The sequence below is a fragment of the Crinia signifera genome, chromosome 11 (assembly GCF_055691185.1).
Source record: "Crinia signifera chromosome 11, ASM5569118v1, whole genome shotgun sequence".
Taxonomy (NCBI): Eukaryota; Metazoa; Chordata; class Amphibia; order Anura; family Myobatrachidae; genus Crinia; species Crinia signifera.
In genome coordinates, this window is record NC_139227.1 from 116,602,719 (window position 1) to 116,619,544 (window position 16,826).

Consider the following 16,826-nt stretch of genomic DNA (forward strand, 5'->3'; position numbering starts at 1 on the left):
TGATAACACTTGGTCTCCCGCTGATGGTGTGATAACCGCGGTTTGGCAACGTTAGAGCTGTTGGTAGAAGACGATACAGATTCAGCAATGTATGACAACACCACACAGGCGCGGAGTGGCCATGTTAACACCAGTACTGGCTCTGGGTGTCTGTTTCATCCTGTCATGCAAGTTCCTCAGTCTCTCAGGGAAAAGTATATTTTACAAGAATATAAAGCTGGGGAACAGTAGGTGGTCAGGGGTGAATCTAAAACACTGAGGGGTTTATGTACTAAGATGGGAATTCTATTTCAGATGGAATGTTGTTTTGGGCAACCAATCAGAATCGCCTTCTTATTAGCACCTTTTAGAAGATTTGAGCAGAGGTCATTGACTCATTGTTATGGCATTGTATTGGTCTGTTGTATTTCTATCTCATATGGTAAATATGGCAAAGAAGAATGGCAAGTAACGTGATTGGTGGTGGTCTCGATCAATCAATAAGTGATGATTTTTACGACAGTCGGAAAATAGTCAGTTACCGCCAATTTCCAGTCCAATTTGCATTGAACCTATTCAATGAAAGTTCCGATTGTTCGACTGGCGGAAAAATCGTCACGGTTGGAAAACACATGGTTGGGCAAATTACTCACCAATCCACGTGTTTGTGTTGAACCAGCGCCCGTTTTGTTGAATGTTTTGCTGATGCAGATTCGACTTTTAACAAAGTGTCCGAGAACGGCCGCCATTGAAAGGGTAGCTGAAAAATCCGGACATAATTGAATACCCCCTTTGCCTCTGAGTCTATAGTATATGCCCACTGTATGTTGCAGTCTTCTTCCTTGTGTCTTCTGTGGTCATGAACCCAACTGTATCCCATCTGTACACAATATATACATAGAGATAAATGAGATTATGGTTCAATGTATAGAAAGAATATTTGAATTTATTATCGTTACACAAAATGAAAAGCCCTCACATATGAATAGTGACAGGAGTATCTCTAAGTGGCCTTTGCCACCCCAGGTCCTGGTATGTGTCTTCTTTCACAAATCCGGGCCTGGCTAACGCCTTAATTGCTTGGATTTAAAAAAAGAAATTCTCCTAAAACTTCTTAACGCAGCCTCATTTGCCTTCCATAAGTTATATAATAGGTCAGGACTTCTTCATGTTTTATGTTCCTTATATAACTGATATTGGCAGAGTTGGCAGTGCACAGAAAATCTACCCCGGGTCCTGGAGCCTGCTCCAGAGAAGTAGGGTTACCGGTTCCCCGGCTCTCAGCTCCACTGCAGCCATGTGCGTTTAGAATCTAGGGCAGTGGTTCCCAAACTGTGCGGTACAGGGTCGTGTGCAACCTCCTTAGCCGAGCTCCCTCCAGGAGCAGTAGAATCCCAGTACTCTAGTGCTCGGACCCAACGGCACAGTACTAGAGCACTCACACTGCGCAGATCGCTGGGAAAAAGCCCGCTACACCATTTTCCCAGCAATTTCTGCAGCGCTCCTGTCACTATGCCGTGTGACTCCGGAGGGAAGGATTACCAAAATGGGTGCAGCGTGTGCGCGTCATGGGCCCCACTGGGACTTATGGGCCGTGTGTACTGTGCACACTGCACCCATTATAGATACGCCACTGGTGCCGTGGCACCCTGGGGTGCTGCAGAGCCCTTGCAGGGTGCTCTGGGTTTGTGGTCCAAGACAAATTGTAATTATTTATGGTCAGTGTACCAGTGACAACCAGTGCTTGTGGCTTCCCATTATAACGTATGTGGACAAACAGAATTGTATCCTGTCCCTCACCACACAACTGACCCTACGGATAAAATACAAACACAATTTATTTAATTTCATATTTTTTTCTAAAGTACTTAATAAGAAACTTGTGGACTAGGGGTGCCACAGTCAACGTGATTCTAAAAACTTTGGGAACCTCTGACCTGGGGATTCTGCCCGCTCTCTGCCTTCATGGCTGACAACCTCTCACAGTTTTCCTGACAACTTTATAAAATCTGGCAGACATGCATTGTACAGAATAATCAGATTTCTATCAATATAACCTGCGGCCTGCCAATAGGCAGGGTGACATCACCAGTAGGCGGGACAATGGTTGTGACAGATTTTCTTTAATCCCATCGCCATTTAAGACACCTACAGTGCTGTGCGTGCCGCTGCTAGGTAAACGTGGCTCTCCCTTTATGAGTAGCAGTGCCAGTGGGACGTAGAATGGCCATCGACCACCGATGATTTGAAATCATCAATGGTTTATGGCTGATGTTGAATACTTTTGCCATTGATGTGGGAGAACTAGATGGTTTCCCTACGTCGAGGACAAAGGAGACCGATGTTTCTTTTTATTTTTCAATGTGTCAGGACAGGCAGCATAGCTCCACCTCCAACACCCGGAAGCCCCACCCCCACATTTTGATTGGCCCTCAGGACATTCAGTCAAAGGTAAGGGATAACCTTCGATAGCTAAAACTATCACTGGTTATCTATCACATAGTTAATGACTATCGATGGCTGCTTGCAGAATCGCCATCGATGGCAACCATTGATGTCGACTTCACCGATGGCGATCCCTAGTGTGATGCAGGATGTACCTCTTGCCTGTTACTATGTTTAGGATTCTACCTCCTGGTTTTGTCACCCTGCATCTTGGCAAGTCGTTGCCAGGCTGCGTTCTGAGCAATGTCATTGGCTATTAATAAATTCAGTGTTAGCGCTTGGTATCTACCGCTGCATCCATCTCTAACCTGTGTTATCTTGCTCTCTCCCTTTCATAGGCACACCCAGAAGAGCTGGTTCCCTATGAGACGGAGATTTTTCGTCCACCCCATGACTATTACCCTTATCTCAGTGACAGTGAAAGCCACGGTAATTACAGAATATCAGGCATGTTTAAACGAATGGCAGATCCCATCAGTGTACTCGGTGCTGTAGACATGATACAAAGCCGGGTGCTGCGCATTAGACAATATGCTATATGAACAATATCGTTAATGTTTCCATTGACTCCCTGGAGCTTTGGGACAATTGATATCTTCCGTGAAAACTGATATATCTTCAAAGATATCGTTCCAGTATGTATCAAATTCACAAAGTGATTAAAAGGAGAGTGATAAACAGCCAGCCAATTAGCTCCTATCTGTCATGTTCCAGGCTGGGTTTGAAAAATGAGGGGGCAAAAGAAGGGGGTAGACCTGCACTCCACTTAGTAAAACCCTTGTGTGCGGGTATTTAATCCACCTTATTTTCGACTTTTCTCAGGTGGGGTGCTATCTTTACAACCATAAGGTGAAAAAGCCTTGTAGATAGGTGAAACACGTGTCAGACCCCAACCCCTCAGACCTGTGTTGTTGCCTAGAAAATATGCTAATTTGCTGAATATAAATAATGAATGTATAAGTGTGATAGGAATGTGCATGAGCTTCTGGGTGAATTAACATCCACCAGCAACCCCTCATTGAAGGGAGAGCTAGCTGTGAGCACCAGCACAGTTAGGGGTGACAAGGAAAAATCCAAGCCCGCCCCAATACCACAGTAGCAATGCTTGTCTGAATAAAGAGTTTTGCTGAAGGAGCAAAGCACTTAGACATTAATACAAAATATAACAATCATGTGTAAGAGCCTCCAGATAAATTAACATCTACCAGTAACCCCTCATTGAAGGGAGAGCTAGCTGTGAGCACTCGGATAGTCAGGGGTGACAAGGGCAAAAACTTAAGCCCCCCCCCAATATCACAGTAATGCCTGTCTAAATAGGGACTCTTGCTGAAGGAGCCAAGTACCTAGATATTAATACAAACTGCAACATTTATGCACACATTCCATAGATATGAGAAACTTGGGCTCTGGGCCAGATAAAAGAGCTACAAGTTGGCAACATTGCCTGAAAGAACCACAGAGATACAAAAGTAGCAGTATAGCAACACAATTATTCACAGCCCTCTCTCACATACAGATTATATCCAAGGCACAACACAGGTTCTGTCATTTTAATACACTACATCTTCACAATTGTTCAAAACTTATCCCACACACAATATACTGTATGTAATATGTGATATTAGTATGTATTTGTAATTCTTTATTTCACCACGTCTAATCGTTGAATTCCCCGGAGTTTCTAGGCAAAAAAAGAAAAACGAAGGGACATTTTTTAATAAAGCTTTATTATTGTGAAAGTTGATTCTTAAAAGTGTGAAAAAATTAGGCGTGCATCGAATCTCGCAACCCCTTTTCGGTACTTGTTTCCTATCTGGGCGCCCATCGCGGGCATCGCGTGTACATCGCATGCCATTATAATGACATGCGATGCGACCGACGCGATTACCGCGATTTTACATAGGGAACAATGCAGGGCCGGTGCTAGGGTGTCCGGCGCCCTCCTGCAAACCATAAATTTTGCGCCCTTTCACATTGCCATTGCAACAAGCTGCAGCCCGATTGTGGGAGCCTATGCAACATGCGATCCTATGGAGGATCTCGGGTGCATGTACATGTATGCATACACCATCTCAGTGCTGTGTCCGCAAAATGTTGCAGGCACTAAAGGTGTCCATACATGCTGCGAGAATCGCATACGTTATGGGCTAGATCGCATCACACGGCATGTATGCAATGTGTGTGCAATGCGATCCGAAAGCAGTACAAAAAGTATGTGCAGCACATACTTTTTGTACTGTGCGATGCGATGCCCAACTGCAGTGCACACCGCATCGCACAAAGCAATTGCAGCGTGTATGGCCACCCCTCTCGTGACTGAGGGGGAAAGGAGGGGAGAGATGGAAGAAGAGGCGATGAGATAGAGGGGGTGGAGTGTTGAGGACTGGCAGTGGCACAGGCACAGCACACTGAGAAGAGGGAAGGAAGGGGAGTCGGCGCTGCTGCCTGTTCGTCATTTGATTGACAGCTGACAGGCGCAGGGAGCAATGGGTAGGGGGTGGATCCGGACATGATATGTCATCCAACCATTCACAGACAGCGTTACATGCCTCAGCGCAAGTGTCCGTGTCCAAACTGCCACCTGCTGTCAGACAGGCACTGCAGGCGGCGTGCAGGCTGTGTGCACTCGCAGTGCAGGGAGCAGCTCTTTATACTGCCGCCCGCCCGCTGTCAGACAGGCACTGTGGGCAGCGTGCAGGAGGCAGTGACAGTGAGGTCTGATGCAGCTTTAGCAGAGCAGGGAGGGAGACAGCGCCTTTTCAGCATTGCGCCTCCCTGCTTTGCAGGAGCTGCTGAGTGGGTAGCGCCGGCCCTGGAACAATGTTAAATGTCCCAATTGACCCGATTTCACATAGGGAACAATGTTAAATGTCCCAATTGACCCGATTTCACATAGGGAACAATGTTAAATGCCCCCCCCCCCAATTGTTAACGCCACTCCACGATCAATGTCAACCCGAAGCGTGGCGAGCGCAGCGAGCCCGCGAGGGGCGGCGGTACGCGTCCTCCGACCTTTTCATACCCCTACTATCCACTAGGGCGTGGAGTGAGAATAGAATAGTGTGGCGAGCGCAGCGAGCCCGAAGCGCGGCGAGCGCAGCGAGCCCCGCGAGGGGACGCGGATACCTTCACAGGTATCCACATCCCCTTGCGGGCTTCACAGGTGTCCGCGTCCGCTCGCCACGCTTCGGGCTCGGTGGCTCGCTGCGCTCGCCACACTATTCTATTCTCACTCCACGCCCTAGTGGATAGTAGGGGTATGAAAAGGTCGGAGGACGCGTACCGCCGCCCCTCGCGGGCTCGCTGCGCTCGCCACGCTTCGGGTTGACGTTGATCGTGGAGTGGCGTTAACAATTGGGGGGGGGGGGGGGGGGGGGCATTTAACATTGTTCCCTATGTGAAATCGGGTCAATTGGGACATTTAACATTGTTCCCTATGTGAAATCGGGTCAATTGGGACATTTAACATTGTTCCCTATGTAAAATCGTGGTAATCGCGTCGGTCGCATCGTATGCGTTTTTTTGTCAGCACGCGACGCGACCGACGCGATTTTTTTGCTTGCGATGCCCACGATCAAAACCGTGGGCGCCCAGATAGGAAACAAGTACCCCCTTTTCTCCTCTTCTTCTTGGGTTTGAAAAATGACAGGTAGGAACTGATTGGCTGGTTGTTTATCACTCTCCTTTTTATCACTTTTTGAAGTTTGATACATTTGGCCCATAGCCAGGATTGAGCTGTATGTGCAATTGACATTGCTGACATCCCGCGGGAGAGCGCATTGGTAACAATATATCGTGTAAACACCAGACCATGGGGGTTATTCAGATTCAATTGGTCCCCTGCGCGTTCGCACAGGGGACCGATTGTTTGTGACTGCACAGCGCTCGCACACAGAAGTCCAGGCTGGAGGGGAGGAGGGGCGTGGGGCTGGGCAATTTGCATATTGGAACGCCCAGCATTTCATAACCTCACCCGATGCCAGCTGCCCGCCCTGTCCTTGCACATACATCGAGGTGTTTCAGATCTGCCAGCGCCGGAGGCTGCGAATGGATGATGCATGAAAATATCATTAACGATGGGCAAAGTAATATATCGTTTAATGTGTCCGCACTTTTAGAGAATAAAATAAATACATAGGGGGGTATTTAATCTCGGCCAAAATTTTTTGCCAGGCTGAAAAATTGGCCATTTTCATCAACAATAGGTCGAATTTCCATTCGACTTAATCAGTGTCAGTTTTGAGGTAGGCGAGTCCCGGCCCATTTTCGTCCAGTATTGAATACCGATTCCTGCCAGGGGGAAATATGGTCCGAGACTGAATACCCCAATAGTGGGAACCTCGGTTTTACATCATTAGTAACATACCATCTAGTATACATTGTGCAGGTGGGGATTATTAGATAGACAGTGTCTAGATATACTGTTAATAGGTTGACAGGGTCAAAAGGTCGACATAAAAAGGTAGACACATGTAAAGGTCGACATGAGTTTTCACATTTTTTCCTGACAATGCCGACACCTGTCGACATGGACCCCCAATTAGTGTGACACGTACCCACGCATGGCTCTCTTCACTCACCCTGGTGATGGTAAAGTATAAAAAAGTAAAAAAAATGTGAAAAACTCATATCGAATGTTTCATATGTCTACTTTTTTCATGTCGACCTTTTAACCATGTTGACCTATTGCACTTCAACCTTTTGACCCTGTCAACATATTGCATGTCGATATTTTGGTGTCCGCCTATTGACTTTCTATATAGACACTGTAGATTTATCAAGCAGAACCACCTGGTGCTACAGGTTGGTGTAAATTTGCTAAGATGGGATGTTGCCCGTAGCAACAAATCAGATTCTATTATCCTCCAAAAAGGTGCTAAGTAAATAAGTAGATTCTGCTTGGTTCATTAGGAAATGGGCGCAATGCCGGAGGGTTGTCCATTTATCCAGAACCACTGGGGGACTACCTGAAAAATCGGGAGTCTCTCGCCTGGTCCTGTTCTTAGTTCCTAATCATCCCTTTGGTTTTAGTTTTGGCAATTTCACCCTCAAGTATATGGATTTCTTTAAAAATCTATAAAACCAGCTAAAATCATGGAATTTGGGCTTATTTTTGTTCCTTCAGTATTATTAACATCATGTCCAGTTATTTCCAGTGTCATATCAATAGGGAAGGACTCACATGCTACCCAGAATGTGCAATCTGAGATCTGGATGACCTGACACGGTTTGATGCGGAACCACAAAGTGACCCGAGTCTGGACTTGGGGCCCAATTCAGACCCATTCTGGATGGCTGCAATTTCGCTGCCTGTCCGATAATTGACACAGTGCACATGCACAGGGTCCCACTGCGTACGGACTATGCGACGGATAGCCTTTGCCGGCTGTACGCAAGGTGATTGACAGGCGACGGGTGCTGCAGGGCGGAACACCAGCGTTTTCTGGGAGTGCTCTAGAAAACACAGACGTTGCCAAGCCGCTGGGAAGGAGGAGAGCTGGTGTCAGCAGCAGCCTCCTTCTCCCCACGGCCTTCGCAGTGCTGAGTAAGACTAGACTGAATCGGGCCCTTGGTTAGATTCGGAACACCAAAGTTCTGGTGTATTTTGTTTTCAGCTAAACTAAACCGCTCATCTCTAATAACCCCCAGGCATGATAATGGTTGGCAGTATACAGTAAAGCAAACACCAGCATACTAATCCAGTGTCGCCCCCCTCTTAGAGCATTACTGGGAGTACCCCTCGCACTTACATGGGGATCTCGATGGGTTTCCAGACTCCCAGCTCACAGAACTGCAGAGCGTACAACCTCCGCAGCTGCAACAGCTGTACCGACACATGGAATTGGAACAAATGCATGTTCTGGAACCTGGAATAACCGCTCCTCATCCGCACCTGCAACTGGCGCACCAGGTAATGCATGTTTCATACAGTGTAGGTGGAGCCTCTTTGTCTAACATTACTGTCATGGAAATATCTATCTAGAGCTGGACGCTTGCCAAATGGAGATTGTATACAGGCAGTCCGTGAGCTTGATTGACTCATGGCTGGTGACAGACTCTAAATGCTTCCGTAGCTGTCAGTCTATGGCTGCCATTCAGGCCACCTCATTGCCCGGGCCGGAGCCTCCTGTGTGATAGTTTTTACTTTCACAAACATCCCCCCCCCCCCATCACTATCTGCTCCTACCCCCATCTCTTTCTTCACAGCTCCTTCTCTCCATATACAGCAAGTTTGAAACAGATCAGTGTCCCTGCAAACATTGCTTTCATTTTCTGTTTTGGGTTGTGGAGGGGCCTCTAGTGGTTACTGTCCGTACTTCACCTCAGAGAAGTGAGGAGTAGTTAGCCTCATATATATATATATATATATATATATATATATATATATATATATATATATATATAGATACAGAAGTACCAACACACTCGCCATTCCTAGGACTGGGGTGCAAACAGCACCCACATCCCAGGGTGGGGTGCGGTGGCCTGTGACCACACACTCTAGTAAATACAAACACAGGGGGCCCAGCACTCACTACAACAAACTAACTCACCTTAACATTCAAATAATCAATAAATAAATAATGGGGTTTTAGTTCATGAATTGATCAATGCATTTAAGCTTGCAGCCCATCGCCAAGGGACCCCATTCCACTGCAAGTCCTACACTAAAAACTGGTTTTCTTGGGAACCTGGCACCTGCTTACACATCATAGCTAAAATGAACATGTGTTTTTTTCCTGGGTTAATGCTCAACTGCCAAGTAACTTTTGGCTTTCATAAGGTGAGACAATCCCAAACACAGCACCTGAATTAGTATTAAAGGGGCAGCTGTCACAGGTTTCAGGTTTCAGGTTCCCAAGAAAACCAGTTTTTAGTGTAGGACTTGCAGTGGAATGGGGTCCCTTGGCGATGGGCTGCAAGCTTAAATGCATTGATCAATTCATGAACTAAAACCCCATTATTTATTTATTGATTATTTGAATGTTAAGGTGAGTTAGTTTGTTGTAGTGAGTGCTGGGCCCCCTGTGTTTGTATATATATATATATATATATATATATATATATATATATATATATATATATAAGGAGGGGATAGCAGCGGCACTCAGGACTTATTCAGACTGACAAACGACTCGTAGCCAAGACCAGTGACGTTTCAGCCCTTCAGGGCTTTTATCAAAAAACAGCTTACACTTTTGATAAAAGCCCTGAAGGGCTGAAACGTCACTGGTCTTGGCTACGAGTCGTTTCTCAGTCTGAATAAGTCCTGAGTGCCGCTGCTATCCCCTCCTTGTATATGGGTTTCTGCTCTGGCGCCACCCTGCTGAAGGCACCAGGCTCAAAGTATCGTTCATGGAGTTTGGAGTGCCAGCCTATCACGCTATATATATATATATATATATATATATATATATATATATATATATGATATTGTATAATTATATTTTGTTGCAGGTGTCATATATGCCCCGCATGTGTGTGCAGTTCCATGCACCAGCGAGCTCAGAGGAAGATGACCATGAGAGGCGCAGCCCCCCCTTGGAAGTGTCAGATGGAGAGATAGACTCCCGAGATCCAAGCTACGGGATACTTCTTGGAGAAACAGGTCTCTGATTAGTGCACTACTTACTTATTAACAGTTTCTTATATAGCATCTTATATGGTGCAGCAAATTCTGTTGCACTTTGAACACTTGATCCTAAATTGACCTAGGAACTACATGGAAACTCAACACCACCTATACTGGTACTGCTAACCGGTCTCCGGAAACATGGCACTCACCGTGTTCTAGGTGACTAATCTCTATTGCACATACACAGGTCTCAGGGAACATGGAACCCACCTTGCTCTAGCTGACTAATCTCTATTGCACATACACAGGCCTCTGGAAACATGGCACCCACCATGTTCTAGGTGACTAATCTCTATTACACATATAAAGTCTCAATAAACATAGCAACCACCATGCTCTAGGTACCTAATCTCTATTTCACATACACAGGTCTCCGCAAACATAGCACCCACCATGTCCTAGGTGACTAATCTCTATTGCACATGCACAGGTCTCCGCAAACATGGCACCCACCATATCCTAGGTGACTAATCTCTATTGCACATGCACAGGTCTCCAGAAAAATGGCACCCACCATGTTCTAGGTGACTAATCTCTATTGCACATGCACATGTCTCCAGAAACATGGCACCCGCCATGTTCTAGGTGACTAATCTCTATTGCACATGCACAGGTCTCCAGAAACATGGCACCCACCATGTTCTATGTCAGTGTTTTTCAACCACTGTGCCATGGCACACTAGTGTTCCTTGAGCTGTTCTCAAGCGTGCCCCCAGATCTAGAGATGCCCAAACCAGTTAACAGCCACCACCAGTACAATTGTTATTTACTGGTCTCTTCTTTTCATGTAAAGGGCCAATGTATTTTATTTTTGTAATTTTTTTTATATGGGGACCAATAGGTTTATTTATTTTTTCCTGTGAGGACCAATGTGTTTTGCCCTTGGGGGATCTCATGGTGTGCCTTGACAATTTAAAAAATCTTATTTAGTGTGCCGCAAGGTAAAAAGGTTGAAAATCACTGTTCTAGGTGACTAATCTCTATTGCACATGTGCACAATTATAGATATTCCTATGGTCTAACTTCTGTAGCACACAATGTTCAACACACATATACAAACACACACACTCACAAAGTATAAAACAAGCGTTTCTGGACTACAGTGAATTCCTCCATAAATAAAATGTAAGTTTGGTTCGAGTTCAAAGAATCAAAAAAATATAATTCTTACCTTGTTTGGGCCCTTTTCTGTAGGGAAATCTATAGCTAGCTTATACCATGCTCCTCTCTTCATACATTCTATTCTGACTTGAGGGTCATCGTGCATAGCTTGATCTGTAGAGTAGAGAGAGGAGCTCGGCATGGTCATCACAAACCCTACCAGATCAACTACATGGCTCATACAAGGTCATTACACTTTCGTTTTTAAACAGCCCAACTTCTCCTCAAAAAGGCTATTTTTTCCTTTGTGTGGCGCTATATTTGATAGTTGACCTGGGCAAACATAGACCTAGTTTCCTAAATATTTTTAAATTCTGGTACTTGTGTAGTTTCACAGCGGCAGGGAAATCGCATTGCGCAGAATACACGTCAAGTAATCCGTGTCCCCTCGCAGAGCTCGCTGCACTCGCCAGGCTTCGGGCTCGTTTTCTGCTTCCCCTCGCGGGGCGTGCTAAGCTCGCCATGCTTCGGGCTCGGTGGCTCGAACAGGTTGGGAGCCACGCTTCGGGGTGACGTGGATAGTGATGGTGTGCTAAATGTGCAAAATCGCATCACATGCGATTTGCGTGTGATGTGATGTGATGCAATCCGTGGGCAGGGGAAGCTGGAAACTACAAAAGTACCATCGCATCGCATGCAATGTGATTTCCCTACCGCCGTGAAACTACACAAGTACCAAAATTCTTTCTGGTGGTGGCAAAGTTCACCAACCTGAGCTACGATTCTCTGCAAGCCCTCTGTATCTTCTCAGATCTTAACCTCTTATATCACAGGCAACAAGAAGAAGATCAGACTGTATCAGTTCCTCCTAGAGCTCCTGCAAAGCGGGGACATGAAAGACAGCATCTGGTGGGTGGATAAAGACAAAGGGACATTTCAATTCTCCTCCAAGCACAAAGAAGCCCTTGCACACCGGTGGGGTATCCAAAAAGGCAACCGTAAGAAGATGACCTATCAGAAAATGGCTAGAGCACTTCGCAACTATGGCAAGACTGGAGAAGTGAGAAAGGTGAAGAAGAAGTTGACCTACCAGTTCAGCGGGGAGGTTCTGCACAAAATGTACACGGGCCGGAAGCATTTTCATCATTGAGAAGGCCTATACATCCAGGGCCGCCATCAGGGAGAGACTGCTGGGACTGGAGCCCTGGGCTGCAAGGGGTCCCGGGTGGCAGCAGTGTAGATTGTCCCGTACCGCCATAAAGGTGCAGCACCGTGGGCATTTTTAATTGGCACTTGCCTAGAGACAATCAAAGCTCAAAGACAGGCAGCCAATCAGAAGTGACTGCAGTGGCAGCTCCTGGTTGGCTGTCAGTTCACAATCTCCTATTGGCTCATAGCAGGCTCCAAATTTGAAATGCCATTGGTGCTGTGCCTTTTTGGCTTCTTGCTCTAGACTGGCCCTATGGCTGCCTGCTCTGCTGCTGTGGTCCCAGTGGGGGGGAGGCCTTCCCTTTCTGGCAGTCCAGGGCCCCAAAAGTTTTGATGGCAGCCTGTATACTAATTTGACTGTGTATACTTCTACATGTACAACACGGAAGTGACCTTACGTATTCATTTGGTACGAAAGAATCCAATTCTTTGTTCAGTCGAGGAAAACATGTACTTGTAAATATTAATATTATAGTAATTATTTTTCTACTTGTTGGAGTGTGGTATAGTGAGAAATCAGCATCTTACCACTCAGTAGGAGATGAGGAATATACTGTATGAGGGGTACCTGAAAGCATTTATTCATTTCAGCATTATATATATAAAAAAAAAATGGTGTAATATTTTACCGGAGAAGTACAATGACGGAGAATTTTTATCAGCGTTAATAAAAAAAATAAAAACATTTGAAAATTTCTTCTGGAATGAAATGTAGATCGGAGTATTGCAGAATGCCATTATTTTGGTAAATATTTAATATAGACCACGTATGTTCCAGTACAGAATGAGATTGGGATAGGTATGGGTAAATACCGGACCCAGACAAGAACCAGGACCGCCGGACCGGACATCAAAATCTGAGGGGGGGTGTCCTGTGACCTGTCCGGGGGTATCCTGTCCGGGGGGCTTCATGTGACACCTGTCCCCAGGGAGAGGAGGAGGGGGAGAATAAAGCCTCCCTGTACAGTCTGGGCATGTAGCAAAAAACGGAATGGTCCGGACCACACGGGGGGACTGTAATCTCCCCTTCCCCATGTCTCTGGGGAAAGCTATCACAAGCATCCCCCCGGACAAGACACCCCCAGGACGGGACACTGCCGGACTGGACACTACAAGCTCTGGGCTGCAGATTTTCAGGTCTGGTCCGGCGGTCCGGGGTCTTGTCCGGGTCCAGTTTTTACATAGACCCGATTATGAGCAATTAGGAGCCGATTCAGACCCGCTCGTCACGGGAAGCATACGCGGTTGTTTGTACAGGATGAAATATAAGCTAGGGATGGCCATCGACCATTGATGATTCGAAATCATCGATGGTTCATGGCAATGTTGAATACTTTAGCCATTGATGGGGGAGAACCAGATGGTTTCCCTCCATCGATGGAACAGCAAAACGCCCCCCGACACCCGCGAAGCCCGGCCCCCGTGTTTTGATTGGCCCACAGGCCCACAAACACAATGGATGACCATCGATATGTAAAAATATCGATGGTCATCCATAGCATAGTTTAGAACTATCGATGGCCAGTTGCAGAATTGCCATCGAAGGCAACCATCGATGGCAATGGCAACGATGGCCATCCCTAATATAAGCCACTGTATGAAGACAAAGGTATACGTACGCCATTGCGATATAAAGTAGTTCTGGCTGGTGCCAGTTGAGTGCCAGGCTTAGATGATTTAATGAACACCATTTCTAATGTTCCATGTGGATATGGGACCCTACACACCCATAGGAACCATTACAAAATTATAATGTGCCATCCTGCAGTCCTACACTGTTTCTCCACATACTGCCATACAGTGAATGGCTGCCAGCACTCTTATTGGCCGATAGCTCCAGACAACCACCAATCAGAATGATGACAGCCTATAAATGTATGGCTTCAAGCTGGAATGTATGACCACCAACTGCCTCTGCTTCATGACCTCAAGAATTGTGAAGCCTTGGGCAGCTGCCCAGTGTGCCCAATAGAATGTCTATAGGGGTAATTCAAGTGAGGTTACTATATATATTGTATATCAGTATACTATGGAGTAACAGTTTGTTATACTTGCCCAGGACCCCTTTGGCACATGCGTGAATGGGTCCTGTGGCAAAGGTTTCGGGGGCAAGGAGTGGGCGTCAACAGCATCCATTAGGAAATACAGCAATGTCATCGCCATTTATGGAGTGGGAAGAGGCCAGGGATCTTCGTCACAGAATGGAGATTTCCTGGCCTCTGTGATGGGCGGGCCACAAGCCTTCTCATGGTGGGTGCATTGATCCAATGCTGCATCCTGGAATGCAGGTCAGATCACTGTGCTGATGGTAAAAGACACCTCCAGCTGCATTAACCCCTTCAGTGGCAATGCCGAGAATTTTCCGGGCTGTGCCTCAGTGCCCAGTCTGGCAAGCCCGGAAAATTCTCGGGGTTGCCACTGTTTACGCTGCTGAGTGCAATCACTGAGCTCAGGCAGCTTCACCGCTGCCCCGCTCCCTCCCCTCTGCGGCGCCTCCTCCGACCGCCCTCCTCCCTTCTACTCTCCCCACCCCTCCAGGTGCTGGCAATCATACATTATCCATACCTCCCAGCATGCCCCTCTCCAGGAGGACACAATGCTCTGCTCCTGGCCTTCCCTGGTTATGTATGATTGCCAGCACCTGTGGTGACACTTTTCTTATTAGTTACCTAGCTCCCCATAGGTGCTGGCAATCATGCATTATCCATACCTCCCAGCATGCCCCTCTCCAGGAGGACACAATGCTCTGCTCCTGGCCTTCCCTGGTAATGTATGATTGCCAGCACCTGTGGTGACACCTTTCTTATCAGTTACCTAGCTCCCCACAGGTGCTGGCAATCATACATTATCCATACCGCCCAGCATGCCCCTCTCCAGGAGGACACAATGCTCTGTTCCTGGGCTTCCCTGGTAATGTAGGATTGCCATCACCTGTGGTGAAACACTTTCTTATCAGTTAAGCCGTGTACACACGGCTGCGATAGGGGCTGAAATCGCTGGGAATATGGTCGCTGGCGACCATATTGCCAGAGATGGGAGTGTGCCCCGGCGTGCAGGGAGCGCATTGCGCGTCTGTCCTTCCTCTCCCTCCCCTCCCTCAGCAGCAGCAGCGGCAGTGGTGCCGCGGCGGGAGGCAGTGGCTGGAGGGACCCAGGGGAGAGACCAGGCTGCAGCAGGACAATTTGAGCCGCCCAGGCCAGCCAGCCAGCACGGTGAGTTGTGTTGTGCTGCAGCTGGCACTGTGGGGGGCATATCTGGCACTGTGGGGGCATGCCTAGCACTGTGGGGCATATCTGGCACTGTGGGGGCATACCTAGCACTGTGGGGGCATATCTGGCACTGTGGGGGCCCTGTGGGGGCATATATGGCACTGTGGGGGGGGGGCATATCATGCACTGGGGGCATATCTTGCTCTGTGGGGTATACCTGGCACTGTGGGGGCATATCTAGCACTGTGGGGGCATATCTGGCACTGTGGGGGCATATCTGGCACTGTGGGGGCATATCTGGCACTGGGGGCATATCTGGTACTGTCTGGCACTGTGAGGGCATATGGCTGGGGGCATATGTGTGGTGCTGTGGGGGGCATACCTATCACTGTGGGGCATACCTGGCACTGTGGGGGCATACCTAGCACTGTGTGGGCATATCTGGCACTGTGGGGGCATATGTGTGGCACTGTGGGGGCATATCTGGCACTGGGGGCATACTTAGCACTGTGTGGCATACCTCCCAACTTTTGACCTGAAGAAATAGGGACACTCGCGCGGCGTCTATTCTACTAGATTTGGGGGTCTCCCAACTGCCACCCCCCGCAGCGGGACAATGCCTGCCGCGGGTGGGACAGCGGGACAGGACCCGAAAATCGGGACTGTCCCTCTAAAATCGTGACAGTTGGGAGGTATGCTGTGTGGGCATATCTGGCACTGTGGGGCATGTGTCTGGCACTGTGGGGCATGTGTCTGGCACTGTGGGGGCATATGTGTGGCACTGTGGGGGCATATCTGGCACTGGGGGCATACTTAGCACTGTGGGGGCATATATGTGTGGCACTGTGGGGGTAAATGATATCTGGCACTGTGGGGGCAAATATGTGCATTATGTCATTGTGTTTTAAAGTTTTGTCATGTGGCCACTCCCTTTCGTGTCATATGACCAAGCCCCTGACCATGCCCCTAACTACACCCATTTAAGGCCCACGGCACAGTACCACTAAGACATTTTTTCTACTTGCACCACTGATACATACATACATACACACTGCATACATACATACACATACCTCCCAACTTCTGAGTTGGGGAAATAGGGACACTCGCGCGAGCGTCCGAAAAGGGGGTCTATTCTATTAGATTGGGGGGTCTCCCAACTGCCACCCCCCGCAGCGGGACAATGCCTGCCGTGGGTGGGACAGCGGGACAGGACCCGAAAATCGGGACTGTCCCGCTGTAATCGT

The 16,826-nt window shown here is 47.6% G+C and overlaps 1 protein-coding gene and 1 long non-coding RNA gene across 3 annotated transcripts in view; one reads left to right on the forward strand and one right to left on the reverse strand.

Annotated features, from left to right (window-relative positions):
- The window catches only part of SPI1 (Spi-1 proto-oncogene), a 34,633-nt gene extending 21,487 nt beyond the window's left edge, over nucleotides 1–13,146 (forward strand). The window contains exons 2-5 of one of the 2 annotated variants that reach the window (XM_083164394.1): nucleotides 2,763–2,871; nucleotides 8,145–8,335; nucleotides 9,883–10,033; nucleotides 11,995–13,146. In XM_083164394.1, coding sequence (XP_083020520.1) covers nucleotides 2,763–2,871; nucleotides 8,145–8,335; nucleotides 9,883–10,033; nucleotides 11,995–12,311 — 768 coding nt within the window. In that variant the 3' untranslated portion in view covers nucleotides 12,312–13,146. The remainder of the gene's footprint in view (nucleotides 1–2,762; nucleotides 2,872–8,144; nucleotides 8,336–9,882; nucleotides 10,034–11,994) is intronic. The other variant, XM_083164395.1, reaches the window with a different exon arrangement.
- On the reverse strand, nucleotides 644–13,188 carry LOC146045519 (uncharacterized). The gene is made up of 3 exons (XR_014465456.1): nucleotides 11,933–13,188; nucleotides 11,232–11,335; nucleotides 644–859 (listed from the first exon to the last, which is right to left on the reverse strand). It is a non-coding gene; the product is annotated as an uncharacterized LOC146045519 (long non-coding RNA).
- Nucleotides 13,189–16,826: the final 3,638 nt, after the last annotated feature.